At 34.7% G+C, this 17,893-nt stretch overlaps 1 protein-coding gene across 8 annotated transcripts in view; it reads left to right on the top strand.

Moving 5' to 3' along the window:
- PTAR1 (protein prenyltransferase alpha subunit repeat containing 1) overlaps positions 1–17,351 on the top strand; it is a 49,274-nt gene extending 31,923 nt beyond the window's left edge. For 5 of the 8 annotated variants that reach the window (XM_055578280.1, XM_055578278.1, XM_055578281.1 and 2 more), the window contains 2 exons: positions 6,520–6,824; positions 9,175–17,351. In XM_055578280.1, coding sequence (XP_055434255.1) covers positions 6,520–6,824; positions 9,175–9,505 — 636 coding nt within the window. In that variant the 3' untranslated portion in view covers positions 9,506–17,351. The remainder of the gene's footprint in view (positions 1–6,519; positions 6,825–9,174) is intronic. The other 3 variants (XM_055578279.1, XM_055578284.1, XM_055578285.1) reach the window with 3 other exon arrangements.
- Positions 17,352–17,893: the final 542 nt, after the last annotated feature.

Here is a 17,893-nt window from a genome sequence, read left to right as displayed (position 1 = left end):
GCCCTCCTCGGCCTTGGGGATCTTGGCACTTTTCCTATCACCACTGCCACCATCTCTCACTCTCAGTGAAGGGTGCTGAATTTACAAAATCCATTTTCTGTTCTTATAAGCTATTGGGCCCAGCTAGGAGATCATGATGATGGGGAAAGACCCTGATGCTGGGAAAGATTGAAGGCAGTAGGAGAAGGGGACAACAGAGGATGAGATGGTTGGATGGCATCACTGTCTCAATGACCATGAGTTTGAGTAAGCTCCAGGAGATGGTGAAGGACAAGGAAACCTGGTGTGCTGCAGTCCACGGGGTCACAGAGAGTTGACACAACTGAACAACAGGGAGATCATGTCCTATAGTGCTTTGTCTGTTAGAGGAAGTAATCACAAAAGTATTAGTTGTCTAGAGCAGCTTAAAAATACATATAAAATGAGTAGCATTTTTTTTACTTAGAAAATTGAAAATGATTTTTTAAAGTGCTCATATTTAGCCTGGTAAGGGTATAAAGTGAAAGTCACTCAGTTGTATCTGACTCGTTGCGACCCCATGGACTCTACAGTCCATGGAATTCTCTAGGCCAGAATACTGGAGTGGGTAGCCTTTTCCTTCTCCAGTGGATCTTCCCAACCCAAGGATCGAATGCAGGCATCCTGCATTGCAGGCAGATTCTTTACCAGGTGAACCACAAAGGAAGGGTATAAAGACAAGCATAATAGAAATTGATAAAAATCTTACCAAAGGGCAACATGGCAGCATTTACCAGACTTTAAAATGTGTGTTATCTCTAATATAGCGATTCTGGTTCTAGGCATTCATCCTAAAGAAAAAATGGGAGATGCAGTATGATATAGTGATTAAAGGCTCCACTCAGTGGTCATACAAGAATGATATGAATGCTAACTCTACTAGCAATTTGCTATGTGGCCTTAAAAAGGGTTCTTAGCGTCTCTAACCTCAGTTTCCTCATCCATAAATTGGGGATGATGACACTTCTACCTCCTCGAGTGATGTAAATTAAGTGGGAAAATCCACATAAAGTGGCTGTCCCTAGTGCTCATACTAAGTGATCAGTAAACACTGGATATTATATTAAATATGGAAGTTTGATATATAAAAATACTGTATATAATAGTGAAAAACTGGTAACAGTCTAATAACAAGGAATGCATTTCACTGCAGTTTATCACAAAGTAGAATATTTTGTTGCTACTAGAAATTATATTTTTTATTTAAAGAAAAATGTTAATTATAAGTTAAGGATATAAAACTAAATATGAGATGGGCCTAATAATTTTTTATGTTAATAGCATTGAATAATATTTAATGTATTTTGAATAGTACCTGGCATATTATAAGTGTGCAACAGATATTTATACACACCAACACGGTGCCATTATGGATATATTTTGTTATATTTTCTATAAGCATGTGTTTTCTAGTCAGGAAAAAAATAGATTACAGAATAAAGAATACTTACTAGTGCTATGGGGTAGAATTATGAGAGGTTTTAATTTTCTATTTTTTGTTCCCTATGATGTTTGTATTTTTCAGTGGACATATATTGAAATAAATTTTAAAATATTTTTTCAGGGTGGGGTGGAGGGAAACAGTCACAGTTGAAAACAGTTAGAAGTAGTATTGCATTTATGAGACATATTCAGAACAAGCAAAGCAGTTTAGTAGGTGCCAGAGACTGGGGGGAATGGGGAATTAGAAGACTCCTAATAGGAATAAGGGTTGTTTTGAAGGTGATGAAAATGTTTTGAAATTATAATAATGACATAGGCAAATCAAAACTACAATATCACCTCACTCCTTTCAGAATGGCTGTCATCAAAATATTTGTCATCAAAAAAAGTGCTGACAAAGATGTAGTGAAAAGGGAAACCCTTGTATACTGTTGATAAGGATGTAAGTTGTTGGTACAGACAGTAATGAAAACAGTATGAAATTTCCTTAGAAAATTAAAAATAGAACTACCATATGATGTAGCAATTCCACCCTTGGTTATGTATATGAAGAAAACACAAATACTAATTTGAAAGGGTATATGCACCCCAGTTTTCATAGCAGCATTATTTATAGAAGCCAAGCTACAAAACCTTCCTAAGTGTCCATCAACAGATGAATGGATAAAGAAAATGTGATTGATATATATGTGTATATAAATATATATAATGAAATATTACTCAGCAATAAAAAAGAATGAAATTCTGGCATTTGCAGCAACATGGACGGTCTAAGAGGGTATTACGCGTAGTAAAATAAAGGCAGCAGAGAAAAAGAAATACTGTGTGTTATCACTTATATGTGGACTCTATAAAGTAAACGAATGAATTTAACAGAAACATTCACAGATACAGAGAACAAACTAGTGGTTGCCAGTAGGGAGAGGGAAGGGATGAGGAGCAAGATAGGAGTAGGAGATTTAGGCAGTAAAGGTGCAATGTGTAAAATGAATAAGCTGCAAGGATAGATTGTGTGGCACAGGGAAATATAGCCATTTTATAGTCTGGGGGAGTATAGTCTATAAAAATATTGAATCACTATGTTGTACCCCTGAAACTGTAAATCAATTATACATCAATAAAAGAAAAAAGAAAGTGTATCAGAATTAGATGACAGCAGTGGGATGGAGAAGTCTGGTGGGCTGCAGTCTATGGGGTCGCACAGAGTCGGACACAACTGAAGCAACTTAGCAGCAGCAGTGGCTATACAACTCTGTGACTATACTAAAAATCAGTATTTTTTTTCAACTTCAAAAATTAATTCTAATAAATAAAGCTTCAAGAATAGTTAAGAAATTGTTGAAAAAAAAGGAAAAATAAGGAACTCTGTATATTGCTGTGCTGCTGCTGCTGCTAAGTCGCTTCAGTTGTGTCCGACTCTGTGCAACCCCTTAGATGGCAGCCCACCAGGCTCCACCATCCCTGGCATTCTCCAGGCAAGAACACTGGAGTGGGTTGCCATTTCCTTCTCCAATGCAGGAAAGTGAAAAGTGAAAAGTCGCTCAGTTGTGCCTGACTCATAGCAACCCCATGGACCGCAGCCCATCAGGCTCCTCCATCCATGGGATTTTCCAGGCAAGAGTACTAGAGTGATATTGCTATATGTTTCTATTTTTTTGAGCCAGTACTACAGTTTTAATGTCTATTTCTATAAACATTTAAATATATAAACATATGGCTATATGGCTCAAAAAATAGACACAGTAAAGAGAATATAAAAGCCTAGAAACTAATTCCAGTGCACAGTATGTACAAATTTCATTGATGATAAATATGGCATTTCACATGATTGGAGAAGGGATTCTTTGTTCAATTTGTGATGCTAATAAGATTGAGTTTTTAGAAAATAATGGTTAGATTTTAATCTCACATACCAACCTGAACTCTTAAGTGAAATAAAAACGTGAAGAAAAAAGGAATTTAAAAAATCAATTGCAGTAATATATTAAGAAAAATATTTACAACACAGAAACTTAATACCTTTAATATATAAAGATCTCTTACAAACCCATAAGAACAGTAATGACTTTAACAAAGAATATGTTGAGCAAATTATAAAAGAGAATTAGACAAACAGGCAGTTTGTAAAAGAAACAAAGATAAGTGAATAGCAAAAATATTTAGCTTTAATCATAATTAAGGAAATGTAAATTAAACATGATTTTCCACTTACTGGGCTACCGTGGTTGTCCCAGCCGGTAAAGAATCTGCCTACAGTGCAGGAGACCTGGGTTCAATCCCTGGGTTGAGAAGATCCCTTGGAGAAGGGAATGGCTACCCACTCCAGTATTCTGGCCTGGAAAATTCCATGGACTATATAGTCCATGGGGTCACAAAGAGTCGGACATGACTGAGCGACTTTAAGTTTGACTTCCACTTACTAAAGTAACTAAAACTAAAGTATTGGTGAGGAATTTAGGAAACAAACATTAAGATCTTCTTCCATTAGGGGCATAAATTATACAGCCTTCCAGGAGGGCAGTTTGAAATACACATCAAGCACTTTACAGAATTTTTCTCACTGTTCCAGTTAGTGTACTTCTAGAAATTTCTCCTAAATAAAAATAAGACATGTACATAGATTTATATGTGTGTATACATAGGCGTGTTACTTACGCAAAGTGGAAACAAAATGAGGGAATGGTTTAAATTGTAATAATCTTTAGGATGAAGTATTATGCAGAAGTTTAAAATTATGTTGTAGAATAATACTTAATGAAATTGGAATAAATTTATAATTTAAGTAAAATAAAATTTTGATATAAAAGATATCCAAAATTTGTGTTAAGTAAATTATACAGATGCATTATTGCAAAAAGCTGAGATTGGTTGTATGGTAGAATATTAAAAGTTTAGTCATTGTTGGTCAGTAGGATAATGAATGATGTGGGGATTTTTTTGCTTCTTTATATTCTGTATTTTTACATTTTTCTATAATGATCATCTTGTATAATCAGAAGAAAAACCAAATGTTTTTTAAAAAATGTATAGAACTCATGGTGTATGTGTCTATAAGAACTAGCATTTCTAGTAGTCTTTCATTTTAAACCTGTTATCTTCTTTCATAGCCCTGCTTCCATAGTTTTCTTACAATTTATTTATTCACTAACTCATTTTTATGTGGAATGTTGGAAAAGAGTAATTATACAAAGGTCATTTGTTCTGTCAGTGCCTTCCGGTTAAGCCATATCTTTGTGTAGTATCTTTAAGATCACTTAAAAATAATGGCTTTCTTTTTTAAAAAAATCACTGCCTTTTATTCTACTAAGAAAATACCCTAAAATTCCTGTTAAAAGATTTCTTCTTTAGTTAGTAGGCATTTTATATCTTAGGGAAAAGAATATAGTGAATTTTTCTCTTAAATAGTCTCAGAAAAGAGTTTTTAGGAATTGAATTAGTTTTGTTGAAAACCTTTTAAATATATGCTATTTTTGCCTCAAAATTACAATGAATTTTTAATTTTTACATGTAGAAAACTTATAGTAGGAATAATCTGAATGTTTTTCACATTATATAAATTCATTTTAAACAAGTCTTCTATTCTTTTCAATACATAGTAAGAAGCTGTACCATAATTAAAATGCTGCTGTATTATGGCCTGAATTTCCTGCAGGTTAATTCTTCAAAAATATAACTCTTTAAAAAAAAAAACCTTAAGATTAGTTTTTGTTTTGCAGGTAGAAGTTTATCTGGTGGGTTTATTTTGCCCACCTTTTAAATCAAATAATCTCATTATCCATTTCTCAGAGACTCACTAGCAATAGCCTCTGAAATAAATTTATGTGGCTGTGAATTAACTCATTATAATTTAAAGGAGATGTTTAAAACATTTCACTGATAAAACTTGACCATCCTAGCTGGGAGTAATCATATCCATCTTTACCAGTCACTTTGTTTATTAAATTGTTCATTCATTCATTCATTAAACATTTATATATAGGGTATAGGGTGATGGGAACAGTAATTAGAAATGAATAAGTGTCTTAAAAAACTTGTATAGTTTAGTGGGGATGAAAAGGTATACAGGAATTTCTATGATATATATGATGGAACACACAAGAACTATGGAGGCTGAGAAGAGGGAAGACTTCTGGTTTTCTCTATGAAAAGTAGAGAGGGATCTTGCTTAAGGAGAAGGCATTTGCTTGAGCTCCCTGAAGAGCAGGTAAAAGAGCTTTTTGGCATTGTGTGGTCTGTATGGTTCACTGTTGATAAGTACATGTCATTTTTCCTTAGGTGGTCTGAAAATCCTCTCTCTGACAGATGTGGTACGCCCTCAATACACCTTTTTCTGATCAAAACTCATTTGTTTGCTAACCTGTCTGAGACACTGCCAAATAATTTATTTTTTCATAAATGCTGCTTTCCTTTTTATCTCCATTTGAAATTCTTTAGTTTGCAGATTTAAACAATTCACTGCTGAATTTTGTCTTACCTATTTAAAAAAGTCACTTATTGGTGATAAGTTTGAGACAAATAGTGAAAGTCATGAGCACTTGAAAATTCCTGTTATTCATGCATCATGTTTTTGTACTAAGCCCTTAGAATTAAGTAGTGAACAAAATAGACATGGTTTCTGCCCTGATGACACTTAATAGTGCCAAAGAAATAATTACACTGAGTCTATTGTTGAACAAATAGATACAGTACAGATTCATTAAATGCAAAAAAAAGTTTCCATCAAAGTGACCTCTGAATTTATATTTTCCCTTCAGTATAAGCATTAAATTAAAAGTGAATACCCAGTGTCTTTCCTTATTTTAGAATCTGGCTGTTCTGTGTGTATGCCAATTAGAAAGGTCCTTAAATTCTGTAGTATTAAAAAAATTATTATTTTCTAAAAGAAATGGAACATGAGTATTTATTAAGCAACAACACTGTGTTGGATGTTACGTACAAAATATTGATAGAAATGGCATTATCAAAACAAGGAATGAATGAAAGAAATTCAAAGCATTAACAGAGAAAGGAAAACCTTTAGCAATTCCTCATTTCACTTCCCTTTTTCCTTCCTACAAGATTCTTCTTGATGAACTATCTTCTACTAAACACTGGGCATCCATGCATGTTTCAGACCACAGTGGATTTCACTACCGCCAATTTTTATTAAAGTCTTTGATTAGCCAAACTGTGACTGACAGTTCTGTATTGGAGCAAAGTCCTTTGAGAAGTGAGTCAACTGTAGTTCTCCCAAAAGATGAAGAAGCAGTGGCTTCAGCAGAGGAATCAAGGATAAATCTTCCCCATCTTCTAGAAGAAGAAGTTGAATTCAGCACTGATCTTATTGATGCCTACCCAGGACATGAAACCCTTTGGTGTCATAGGTAAGAGAAGGAAGATGTATTTCCTGCATGAAACTCTGTGTGTCCTTATGAGAGCTACAGAAGGTCTTACATCTGACTGGAGCCTCCTTGGGTAAATACGGTAATTCGACTATGGAACTTTGCCTGAGTGATTCAAAGGAGTTTGTGTTACCATAGCCTCCTCCTCACAGTCTTCATGAGCATGAGGTTCTTTGCACAGATCTTTGCCAATGGCTCAAGATGGTGGTGTTCATCCTTGATTGTGCAACAGAATAACATGTGTTACTTCCAAACTAAAAAATGTTTCTGGACTCCATCTTTGGAGATCCTGATACTTAGCATTTCTGCGATAGAGTGCTGCCATCTGTCTTTTAAAAAAACAAAGAAAAAACCCTAACAGGAAAATTTGATGTATAGTCAGGGTTGAAATCAATGATTAGACCCTGCGAATAGTTAAGCTTTGGCTTCCCAAATGGCTCAGTGGTAATGAATCTGCCTGCCAATGCAGGAGACGTGGGTTTGATCCCTGGGTCTGGAAGATCCCCCTGGAGAAGGAAATGGCAAACCCACTCCCAGTATTCTTGCCTGGAGAATTCCATAACAGAGGAGCCTGGCGGGCTACAGTCCATGGGGTCGCAGAGAGTCATACACGTCTGAGCACACACAGATAGTTAAGCTATACTGTTCTTCCCAACCATGATGGCCTGCAGATTAATTTACTTTGAGTATAATCTCTTGACTTTTTTTTATTTTTAAGGTAAAATAAAATATTTTATTAATATTTGTTTAATTTTACTATTCAGGATTATTATGAAGGTGTGAATGAGGGTTAGCAACCTCATAACTTGAGTTTTAAGTACCTTTGACAATACTTCTCATGTTGAAATGAAATCCAAGTATGGAAATCCCCTGATTGGTTTATTTTGGATTATCACTTAGTTGGAGGCATCTCTGGCATTAAATATACAGATTTTACTTCAAGTTACAAGATTATGCTTATAGACAAGTGACTTGCCTATGTTAGGCAAGAGGTAGGCATTTTAAATAATTGTGTGTTTTTTTAAGTTAATTGAAATTTTTTCCCTTTTTCCAAACTAAATATATTTGGAAGATACATTAGAAGATGAAAGACAATCTCCCCTCTTTGGCACCTTCATAAATACAAAATTGTCTTTTTCTCTTAAAAACAAGACAGTCTTATTCCACATTTTTAGAAAAGAGAGATCTTGACTTGCATATTTTGGTGTTAGATTTTTGTTGCTGTTTCATATTTAGACACATTAATAGCTAGGCTTAGAGAATATTAAAAATTATATTTGTTTTTGGAAGATAGCTAGATTGTTAGAACAGAAACTTTCTTTGTTCATAAGATTAATGGGAGTTTGGAATGGGGAGAAGAGACAGTTGGGAAGACCTATATATCATACAGACCAGTTTTCTACTGATTCAGTGCCCTTAAGCTGCTTCTCTGTCCTTTAAGATTTATCTGTAAAATGAGTATGTTATATGCTCCTTTGTCTGTTCCAGAATAAGCTAGGAAAATGAATAGAATTCTCTTTTAAAGGCTTAGAATTGTTAATATAAATGAGATATAACAACCTAAAATCTATGTAGTTTACCTTATTTTGTACAAAGATATGGACCCCATTTTGTCACAATTTTTGGAAATTAGGCATATGGACCTTCATTTTTAACAAATAGCTACAGATGATTCTAAGAGCAGGAAAACTCTCCTTAGAGGAAGAACAGGAACTGTGTGTTTTAACATACTTTTCTCAGAGCCCAGCACATTCTAGCACATGTGGATGTTTAATGAGACTGTAGTGCTGGATTAGGGGGAAATTCAGAGGGTTTCTAAGATAAGTAAGTCGAGTTGCAGCAGTTCTGTTCTTATTAAGAAAGTACTGGATAGAGGCCATAGACTAATCCTCTAGAGGAGCTATTTTAATCCTCTTGTTGCTGAAAATCACTTGTCTTTTAGGCTGTCAATGAGGTTAATTTTTGGTTTTGTTTTATATTTTAATTTATAGCAGAGTGGGCAAAAACGCATTTCTGGTTTCATATTATAGTTACAGAGAGTAACAGCACCAGGTGATTGTCATCATCTCAGTCAATGTTTTTTTAAAAACCTTTGGGGTAGTATTTCAACAAATCAGTAATCTGGACTTGTGAAGCTCTGTTCAAATACCAGAGACTACATCTTAACTATTCTCCTTCCCCCAGATAGCTCTGGGTTACCGAAGGCAGTGAGACTGAATACTGCTGTGTGTTTGGAAATTGTCTAACTTACTTTTCTGTTTTTTTCTGAAAAGCTTGACATTGTGATGTGGTTTTTCTTTTCTGTTCTGTTCCTCCTCCTCTTCTTTCACAGACGGCATGTTTTCTACCTTCAGCATCACTTAAATGGTAGGTTTCCTCACAGTGTGATCCAGTTGTCACCTGCCGACAGTTTGAATGACTTGCACGGTATCCCAGCAGGCCCCCACACGTCTCAGGCAATGGAGGTGGATGGACTCAGTGACTTTAGCAAGCAAGGCTATTCCCAGGAAATCAAACGCCTGAAGCGGACCCCAGCTCCAGACTCCCTGGGCCTGGAAATGGAGCACAGGTTCATCGATCAAGTACTGTCCACCTGTCGGAACGTGGAACAGGCCAGGTTTGCCAATGCATACAGAAAATGGCTGGTTACATTGAGTCAGTGAAAGAGGTGAATTAGTCCTGCAAAGTTCCCCTTTTTAGTGCAATATCGCTTTTCTTTCTTATTTACATAGTTGCATGAACTGTTTGCTACTATTGGCTAACTATGTGATCTTCATCTTTAGGCTAAAAGTCCCTAGTAAATCTTTCATTTTATTTATTTTGTTAAGAACTGGCATTCCTTTGGCTGTAAAATAACTGTGTAGTTCCTTCTTGCCAAACAGTGAGTCTTAACTTTTTTCTTTTTAACTTCTCATCCTGTATATTCCTGTCTTTGAGACTTTTCTCATTTGATTCTCCAGATTGGTTCACACACACCTCAGCCCACCTCAGTGCAGTTGCTGTTATAGGCTTTTTTTTTGGTAATCAAAAAGGTATGCTGTAGTTTAGCTTAAGAACAATACAAATTCAGAATTACTCGATCTAATTGCTGTTTTGAGAATCAGATGGCCAGATGGATGAATTTATGAAAATACACACCATTTCTCTTTCACTAGCATATTATACTCGAGTCATAGGCCAATGTAACCAAAGTCAGAAGTATTGGAATTTATATGAACAACGTAGTTCTAATAGAATCCATTTTTAAACTAATTATTTTAAAAGACTAATTTTATGAGTTTATGCAATTGTAGTGGAAACTTATTTTTACTACTAGCTTTGATAAGTTTTTTTACCTCAATCAATTAAAGTCAACTTTAAAAAAACCTAGAATGCCATTTTTAGTTATTACTACTTATTTTCCTCCAAATTCACCATGCAATATGGCAGACTTATGCATAAAAATGTAACCATTAAAAACCTTCCTTTGTAAAGTTTTTAGGTTACTGAGGATACACTGGATAAACTACAAAATATTTATGAAGGGATTATTAAGTTTACTGGCAAAAGCCAGGGGGAAAGAATAGTCTTGGAGGTTAGTTCTTCAGTCTTTATTTTAAAAAATAAAACAATTTAGAAACTTTGATACTGAATTTATCAGGGATGAGGTACCAAAGTATCCATCTTACCTTTTCAATAATAAGGGCTGCATTTTTCAAATAGGTGAGACTGAAAGTACCAGGTAATATCTGATTTCTTGATATGAAACAGTGCTTTGCATTTCTTCTTTCCACACACCTTTCTCTTTATTTTCCCCATCCATGGTTTTTTTTGGTCATTTTGTATATTTTTCCTTGTCTATTATATTTCATGGATGTAAACTAAAGATATTCTTCTATCTGTTTCCAGTTAATTCCATACCCCATTAAACACACACAAATATGAATATAAATTGCCCCCCTAAAAGTTACCCTAATAATGTTATTATCCTGTGTGTATAAAATGTAGTAGTGGCTGGAACAGTGTGACCACCATGCTTTGCCTGTTTTCTTCTTTTTATGCTAGGCTACCTGTAAGGTAAGAAGACATGTAGGGAAAAGCAGACCTCTCCTATCTCACTGTTATGGAGACTCTAGACTTGAGTGAGGAACGTTGCCTTAAGGGAAAAGAATAGGTCCTTTACTTGTGTATCATGATTTTGTTGAGTGGCAAACTATCAAGTGAGACTTAAGAATACCAAAAAACTTGTCTAGGCTGGTACTTGTAGACAGAAGCTGCTCTTCTCTCCTAGAGCAAAAATTACCCTTTTATAACTTTTTGTAGTATTTAGGTGAGAAAATGATTGGCATTATGAGCATAATTTTATAACCTTTTATGTACAAAGCATATTTTGAATCAAATACCTCAAGGTCTACCTAGACCTCTGGATAAAACTATTACTTTATGATTTTTAGCAGCTGCAGGGCTTGCGGGGTAAACTACACACAGATGACGTGGAGATCCAGTCAGTTCCTCTAATGTACGTTGCCAGATTTTGGCCTCACTGTTACTTTTCTTCCAAGGATCATTTTAAGTATCCCGACTGATAGGGCTTCTTATGCTTTGATGTGTGAGCATGAGAGTGTCAAGACATGAGTATAGACAATCTCCTGTGAAACATCAGCTAAATTTTATAATGTTCCACACTTTTTTATATCTTCCACAAAGTTTCTTGCCCTTCTTTGATGTTAACTGTCTTCTTGTATTTTAAGTCTCTTAACTCACCCCTGCACAAAGCCATGCAGTCCTTTAACATACCTTGGTCTCATATCTTCCTAGTAGTTTTAAGTACCAAGTAAAAATACAAATATCCAAAGGATACAGTTTGTATCTGACTCTTGTGTGCTACTTTATTTCTAAAATTTGTAGTTTTCAAGTGTTCATTCACAGGAAAACATAATATTGCCCGTATAGTTGTGTGCTTTACTCTGATTGGTTGACATCCAACTCACTAGCTGTAGTATGATAATATCTCTTGGACTGAATGAGCTCATGCAGTGGAAAGGATGTGTCTATTTTTAGAGACTCATTAGTCTTCACTTACTTTTCGATAAATATTTCACTGTTAAAAGATGATTTAGATTAACACACATTTCATCCAACTTTCACTGGAAGAATTGTAGACCATCCTGGGTCAAGAATACTACTGACAAGTTAAAAAAAAAAGCAATAAGATCTGTAAATATCTTACAGATACAATATCTGTACAATCACTCCTCCCCAATCTTTTACTTTTTTAAGTGTACCTATTTTGGTAATGTGTTCCCAGATTCTGTCTGCCTTGCATATTATAAGGACTTATTAAATATTTATTAAATTTATGAATGATTAACTGAAGATGGGAAAATTAATCATGCAGGATGCATAGAGTGAGTTATGATTGAGAAATTGATGGAGTAGAGCACTGAATTGTCAATGAATGATGAATTCTGCCTTCATGATACTTAGGAGCAGCTATTGCATATAGAATAAGTAAATTTAGATTTTTTTTCTTTATTGAGCTACTTTGTTTATGCTTGTTAAATCCCAGCCAAGAAATGCAGCTGTATAATATCAATTAACTATACTTGAATATATATTAAAAATTCGTAGAAGAATGAAGACCATTTTCATTAAGAACACTACTTTCTATTCATTTATGATGTTGAGGGACAGATCTTGCCCATAGAGCCAGAGCCACTTTTGGGGTATCTGAGGAAACTGATTTCAAAGATTTGTTGATCTGTATCTATGCATAAGTAGTCATTTTATGCTTCTCCTTTTCCCCTCCACAACATGAACTTTATTGATATTTCTTAAACCTGTGAGTCATTTTTTTTTTTAACTTAAGGATTTGATACCTTTTAGTGTCCCCTTTTTATTTTCTATGTTTTAGCATTTTTTCTCTGGGCCCAGACTTTGAGTCATATTTCTTATTCCAGTGGTACAATTCTAATTTAAATTCAAGGCTTCATTATTTATCAGGTTAAATATACAAGATGTCACACAAAGCCACTTAAGTCTTCAGATAAGGACTTAGTAACACAAGACATGCCAACAGAAGTTCTTGGATTTTTATGTGGCTTTTTTGTAGGAACGCATATATATAGTGATACACTATCATTTAGATATATTCAGGTCTTGTGAATTTATGCTTGTCTAGATATATACATGTATGTGTGTGTAAAACTTAATATTTTTGAGAACAAATTGTCAGTCTAGTATTCTCTTAATAGCACAAGATGATATCAGACATGAGGGCTAAATATAAATTAGGAATGCTACCACTTGCTATGCAACAATCTAATTTCTACCTTAGTTCCCCTGTATTACAGAAGATGCTAAAGATTTAGTTTATCAAAGGAAGTTAGAAAACACTTTTTTTTTTTTTGCAAAAAGCTTTTGTAAGTTTAATTATTTTCTTACTAGAAAATTACATTTTAAAACTTTAAAATATTTAAAGTATGCTAGAAAATTTGAACAGCATTGTAACAACTGAACTCTTTGTCTTCTGAATACATTTCTCAAATAGAGCTAACAGACCCTAGCACTTTACATGCTGCCACCCTCCTGTGCTTGGGTGTACTCCGTGATGTGCTCCTGTTCAGCAGAGAAGTGCGTGAAAGCAGAGGAGAGCTTAGGCAAGTTCAGTGTTTTGAAGGCAGTGAGCAGGAAAAGTCAACCCTGAGAATTGCATTTACCATCACATAGTGTCTTTTAAAAAATAACTGTGCATACTGTGTTTCTTTGAGTGCCTTTCTTACTTTTTGCTGAAGCAAGATTATGTTTAAGTTTAATTAACCTTTAGGTAAAAATCAAAGGGTGAAAATTTTATTAAACGATTGATTATTTTATTTATTCCAGCTGCTAGGCATGGTCTAGTGGAATATTTTATCCTTAAGTGAGTTACTGATATGAGCAAGAAGGATGTTTTGGTTTGCATTTTCAAGCACCCTACCAAGAAGAATTAGTTCTTTCTCAGTAACAGCTAACTTTTTTGGGGTTGGAGGCATCACGTTTAGAGGATGGCATATTCATAACTAAAGATCAGCCTGAAACCTGTATAGCCCATGTTTAAAGGGAAACAGTGGCTCTCTGTCCTAACAGAAATGCCATATGGTTGTCCTAAGTGAATCCTTTGCATCATTTTAAGGACTTTTAAGAACTCCTTCCCAAATTCAGGCTTATGGATGATAGTTGAGAGGGGGAAAAAATGGAAGTTTAATCTTTTCAAATATTGGAGGAACAGAAGTAAATAATGACATGAAATTTAAAATGTGGCTTTTTATGTATTTGGGTATGAAGAGGGGAAGGATCAGAATTGCATATTTCCAGATAGCAAATAACTGTTAATTATATTTAAGATTCTAAAGTGCTTTTCAGAGAACTGTTGAATATGTATTCCTAAAGGACAGCAATAGGTCATGTTTATGGTGGAAACAAAACTATTTTGTCAGTTGTGGATCTGGGGGTTAGGGACCTCAGGCTCCCAACTTTGACTTCTGTATTCTCACCAGGCCATGTTAACACTATAAAACCAAACTGTTTACTTAAAAAAAAGAAAGAAGAAAAAAATAGCAGTAGCTCACTCTGTTGATGAAATCTTGTGCTTCCAAGCATATTAGCTATATAGAGTTTGTGCTTTCTGCACAGTAATATGGCCCACAAAGCTTAACCCTGGCACTTCTTTTATTAATCTGTTATTATTCCTCAGGGTGTAGAAAATTTAGTAAATTTAGGACAAAACTTTATATTCAGTGGCAAAAAAAGTGAAAATATGCTAATATATTACTAGCTCTTAAAAATGTTAGTATAGATAGTATTTTTTATAAACTACTACCAGCGCAGTAGCTCATAGGCGCTCGGTGACTGCCTCCATCTTCCTCTCGCTGCTTCAGTCCCTGTGGCTCTATTATGAATGTTCTCTTACACATGTCTTCTACAGAAATGACTTTTGTATTGTATTATTTTCCATGTTTAGCAGAGGTAGGGGTGTTTTAGTTGACATAAGTCTCAGTTTTTGGAAATCCTGTTGAAAAAATGATAACTGTTGGTTTTCAAACTGATAACTCTTCTGCTTCTTAAAACTTCAGTCTCCCTGAGAGAGTGTTTTGTGTGGAGGCCTGTGTACATGTTCAGTACATTGCGTAACGCCTTGCACCTGGCAGGAGCTCAACAGGTCAGAATTGTTACAGGCTAGAAAGGTAAAACTAGCTTGTTTATCTTATCACTGTCCGTATTCTTAGCTTCAGGAGAAATACAATATTGTGTTTAAGATACATAATCAGGTTCAAACATACACAGCAATGATATACAGCTGTATAACATTGTAAGTGAAATTTAGATACTTTTAAGTCATACATATGTGTGTGTATTCACATATATATGTATATATGTTTAAATGAGATTTGGAATTTCAGCTTATATAGTGGTTTTACAAAGAATTTTATCCAAAGGACTTTTATTTTCATACTTGCTTGAAGTACTCCTATTTAAAAGCAGTTTTCTTTATTACACCAGCCCCCATCAAGGAAAATTGGAAACCTAACACAAGTGCCCATTTGCTTGAATTAACCAGATATTGGTGTAAACTGTTCATAGTAAGTCTTCGGTTGCTTATGAACCATGACATTTGGGCTCTTCTTCCATACATGTAGGGAATCAGCCTTAATTTTATGTATGGCAGTCACTTTCCTCAAAGTACTATGCAGCATACTTCAAATGTTTATCTTTATAAAGCGATCAATAATAAATTTGAGATTTTTCAATGTCATAGGGATGAACAGTTTCACACGTTCAGATATTGATTCATACAGCAGTCTGTTAGAAATGCTAATACTTTATCCTCCGTCACAAATGTCATCTTGCATCTGGAGCAGATTTTTTTTCTTACTAGTTAAAGAACGAATGCACTCATAGTAGGTGCTCAGTAAATACTTGGTGGATTATTGATCTAACATCAGTGTAACAGCTTTCAGAAAGGAGACTGTTGTCATCTTTTCATTGAAGAGTATATTTTTATAGTAATATATGTTTGAAACTGGAAATTTTTCTCATTTGACATGAATTAGGCTTATTTAGGTTGGAGTTAGTAACATGTAATAAAAATTTTTAAATCGTTTATGTAGAAATGGTCTGAAGATAGATATGAAAAGTTTCAGTAGTATCTCTGTGCAAGGCACATTCATGAATGTGATTAAATGTCTTAATAGGCTGCTGAACTCGAGAGAGAATTGCTGTAGTCTTCTGCAGTCAGATTCTGTGTTGGTCTATCTAGTATTTTCTAGTCTCTCTCTCTCTGTGCGTGCATGCTCCGTTGTGTCTGACTCTTTGCAACCCCATGGGACTGTAGCCCACCAGGCTTCTCTGTTCATGGGATTTCCCAGGCAAGAATACTGGAGTGGGTTGCCATTTCCTACTCCAGGGGATCTTCCTGACCCAGGGATCAAACCCACGTTTCTTTGTCTCCTGTATTGGCACGCACCACCTGGGAATCTCTGTTTTCTGGTATAAGTTCTGTTTGTTTCTCCCTAAGTCTTGGTTACTTTCCAGTGTCTTAAAAGTAGTCATAGCAAAATGAGGAAGAAATTTATATGAATAATCTAGTATCTTGAGTCTGTTAATTTGTGACTCTCAGAGCATTTTTGACAGAGTTTACCTAATTCAAACAGATTTAAACAATTTAAAAACAAGCATTCCAACCTGAGATGTGACAAGCAGAATGTGCAGCACGGGCATAGTTAGGCAGTGCCTCCTGATGAGATTGTTGATGCAGGACGAACACGGGCTTCTGACTGCGGTGACCACTGTGGGTATTGTATACTGGTATTTGTTGTTCCTAGGAGAAGAATGGTGTATATATGGAGTATGTACCAGGTTAACTTGTTTTTGAATTGGACAAAATAAAAGACGAGGTATTATAAATACACCAAATATTTATACACCCTGCTACAAAGAAACTAAAAAGAAGAAAATGCTAAAAGAGCAGTGATCTTATTTTTTCTTCATAGCTTCTAAAAAATTTTTTTTTCACCTCAAGTCTCTTGGACACTAGGCAATTGCTTACTTTAACACTGAGGGACTTTAAAGTATACTTCTCAGATACTATATTCTGCTATTAGAATTCACCATGTCTGTTAATTTTACATGCTTAAAGATATTCCAGAAAATGGAGTAATTAAGTTGCAGTCAGTGTTAAGATTAAATGAACAATGTAGGTTATAATTAAATGGGACAAGTTACATGTATGATATGTGGTGCAAGGTCAGATCCTGGGTATTAAAGATAAGTTTGGCTAACGTATTTTACTGAAGATACCAATTGTCTTCACTCTGATTGCGCTGCTGTTTTTCTTAAACTATTTTCCCCCAGTATTACAGTCGGCATTGAATTTCATTTGGCATTTACCATAGTCTAGTTGATGTTTTTTAAGGATTAAATATTTTGTGAATTCTTTTTACTCTTAAAACGTGTACCTTGCAGAGGGATAAAAATAAATTTTGAAATAATGTATTTACAGTGTGTGCTTATGGTGTTCTGTGAGTTAATAGTCCAGAGTGCTTTAAGAGTGATGCTAAATTCTAAGGCTTATATAATGACTATAGATTTTCTATATCAGCGCTGTCCAGTAAAAACAAATGTAAGCTACATAACGTAATTTAAAATTTTAAAGCTAGTAGCCACGTTAAAAAAAGAAATACATAAATTAGCTTTATAGTATATTTTAATTAACCCAATATATTAAAAATATTGTCTTTTACATGTGTAACCTATATACAGAATTGAGGTGTTTTACCTTTTTTTCCCATAGAAAGTCCTCAAAATTCAGCGTGTATTTTGCCCTCAGAGCATCTCAGTTCTGACTACATTTCAAATGCTCAAAAAACCACTAATGGCTGGGGGCTGCTCTATTGGACAAAGCAGATTCATAGAGTACAAAGTATGGCTTTATTTTAAATTAGAGATGCTGAGGTAGGCATGAAATTATGGTACTTTAAAAATTATTTATTATACTTAGAAGAGAATCGAACCGAATTATCCACTTGTTTTTCTTT

This window comes from Bubalus kerabau, chromosome 4 (assembly GCF_029407905.1).
Source record: "Bubalus kerabau isolate K-KA32 ecotype Philippines breed swamp buffalo chromosome 4, PCC_UOA_SB_1v2, whole genome shotgun sequence".
Lineage (NCBI taxonomy): Eukaryota > Metazoa > Chordata > Mammalia > Artiodactyla > Bovidae > Bubalus > Bubalus kerabau.
The sequence above is the reverse complement of the archived record's forward strand: the minus strand, read 5'-3'. Positions and strand labels throughout refer to the sequence as shown.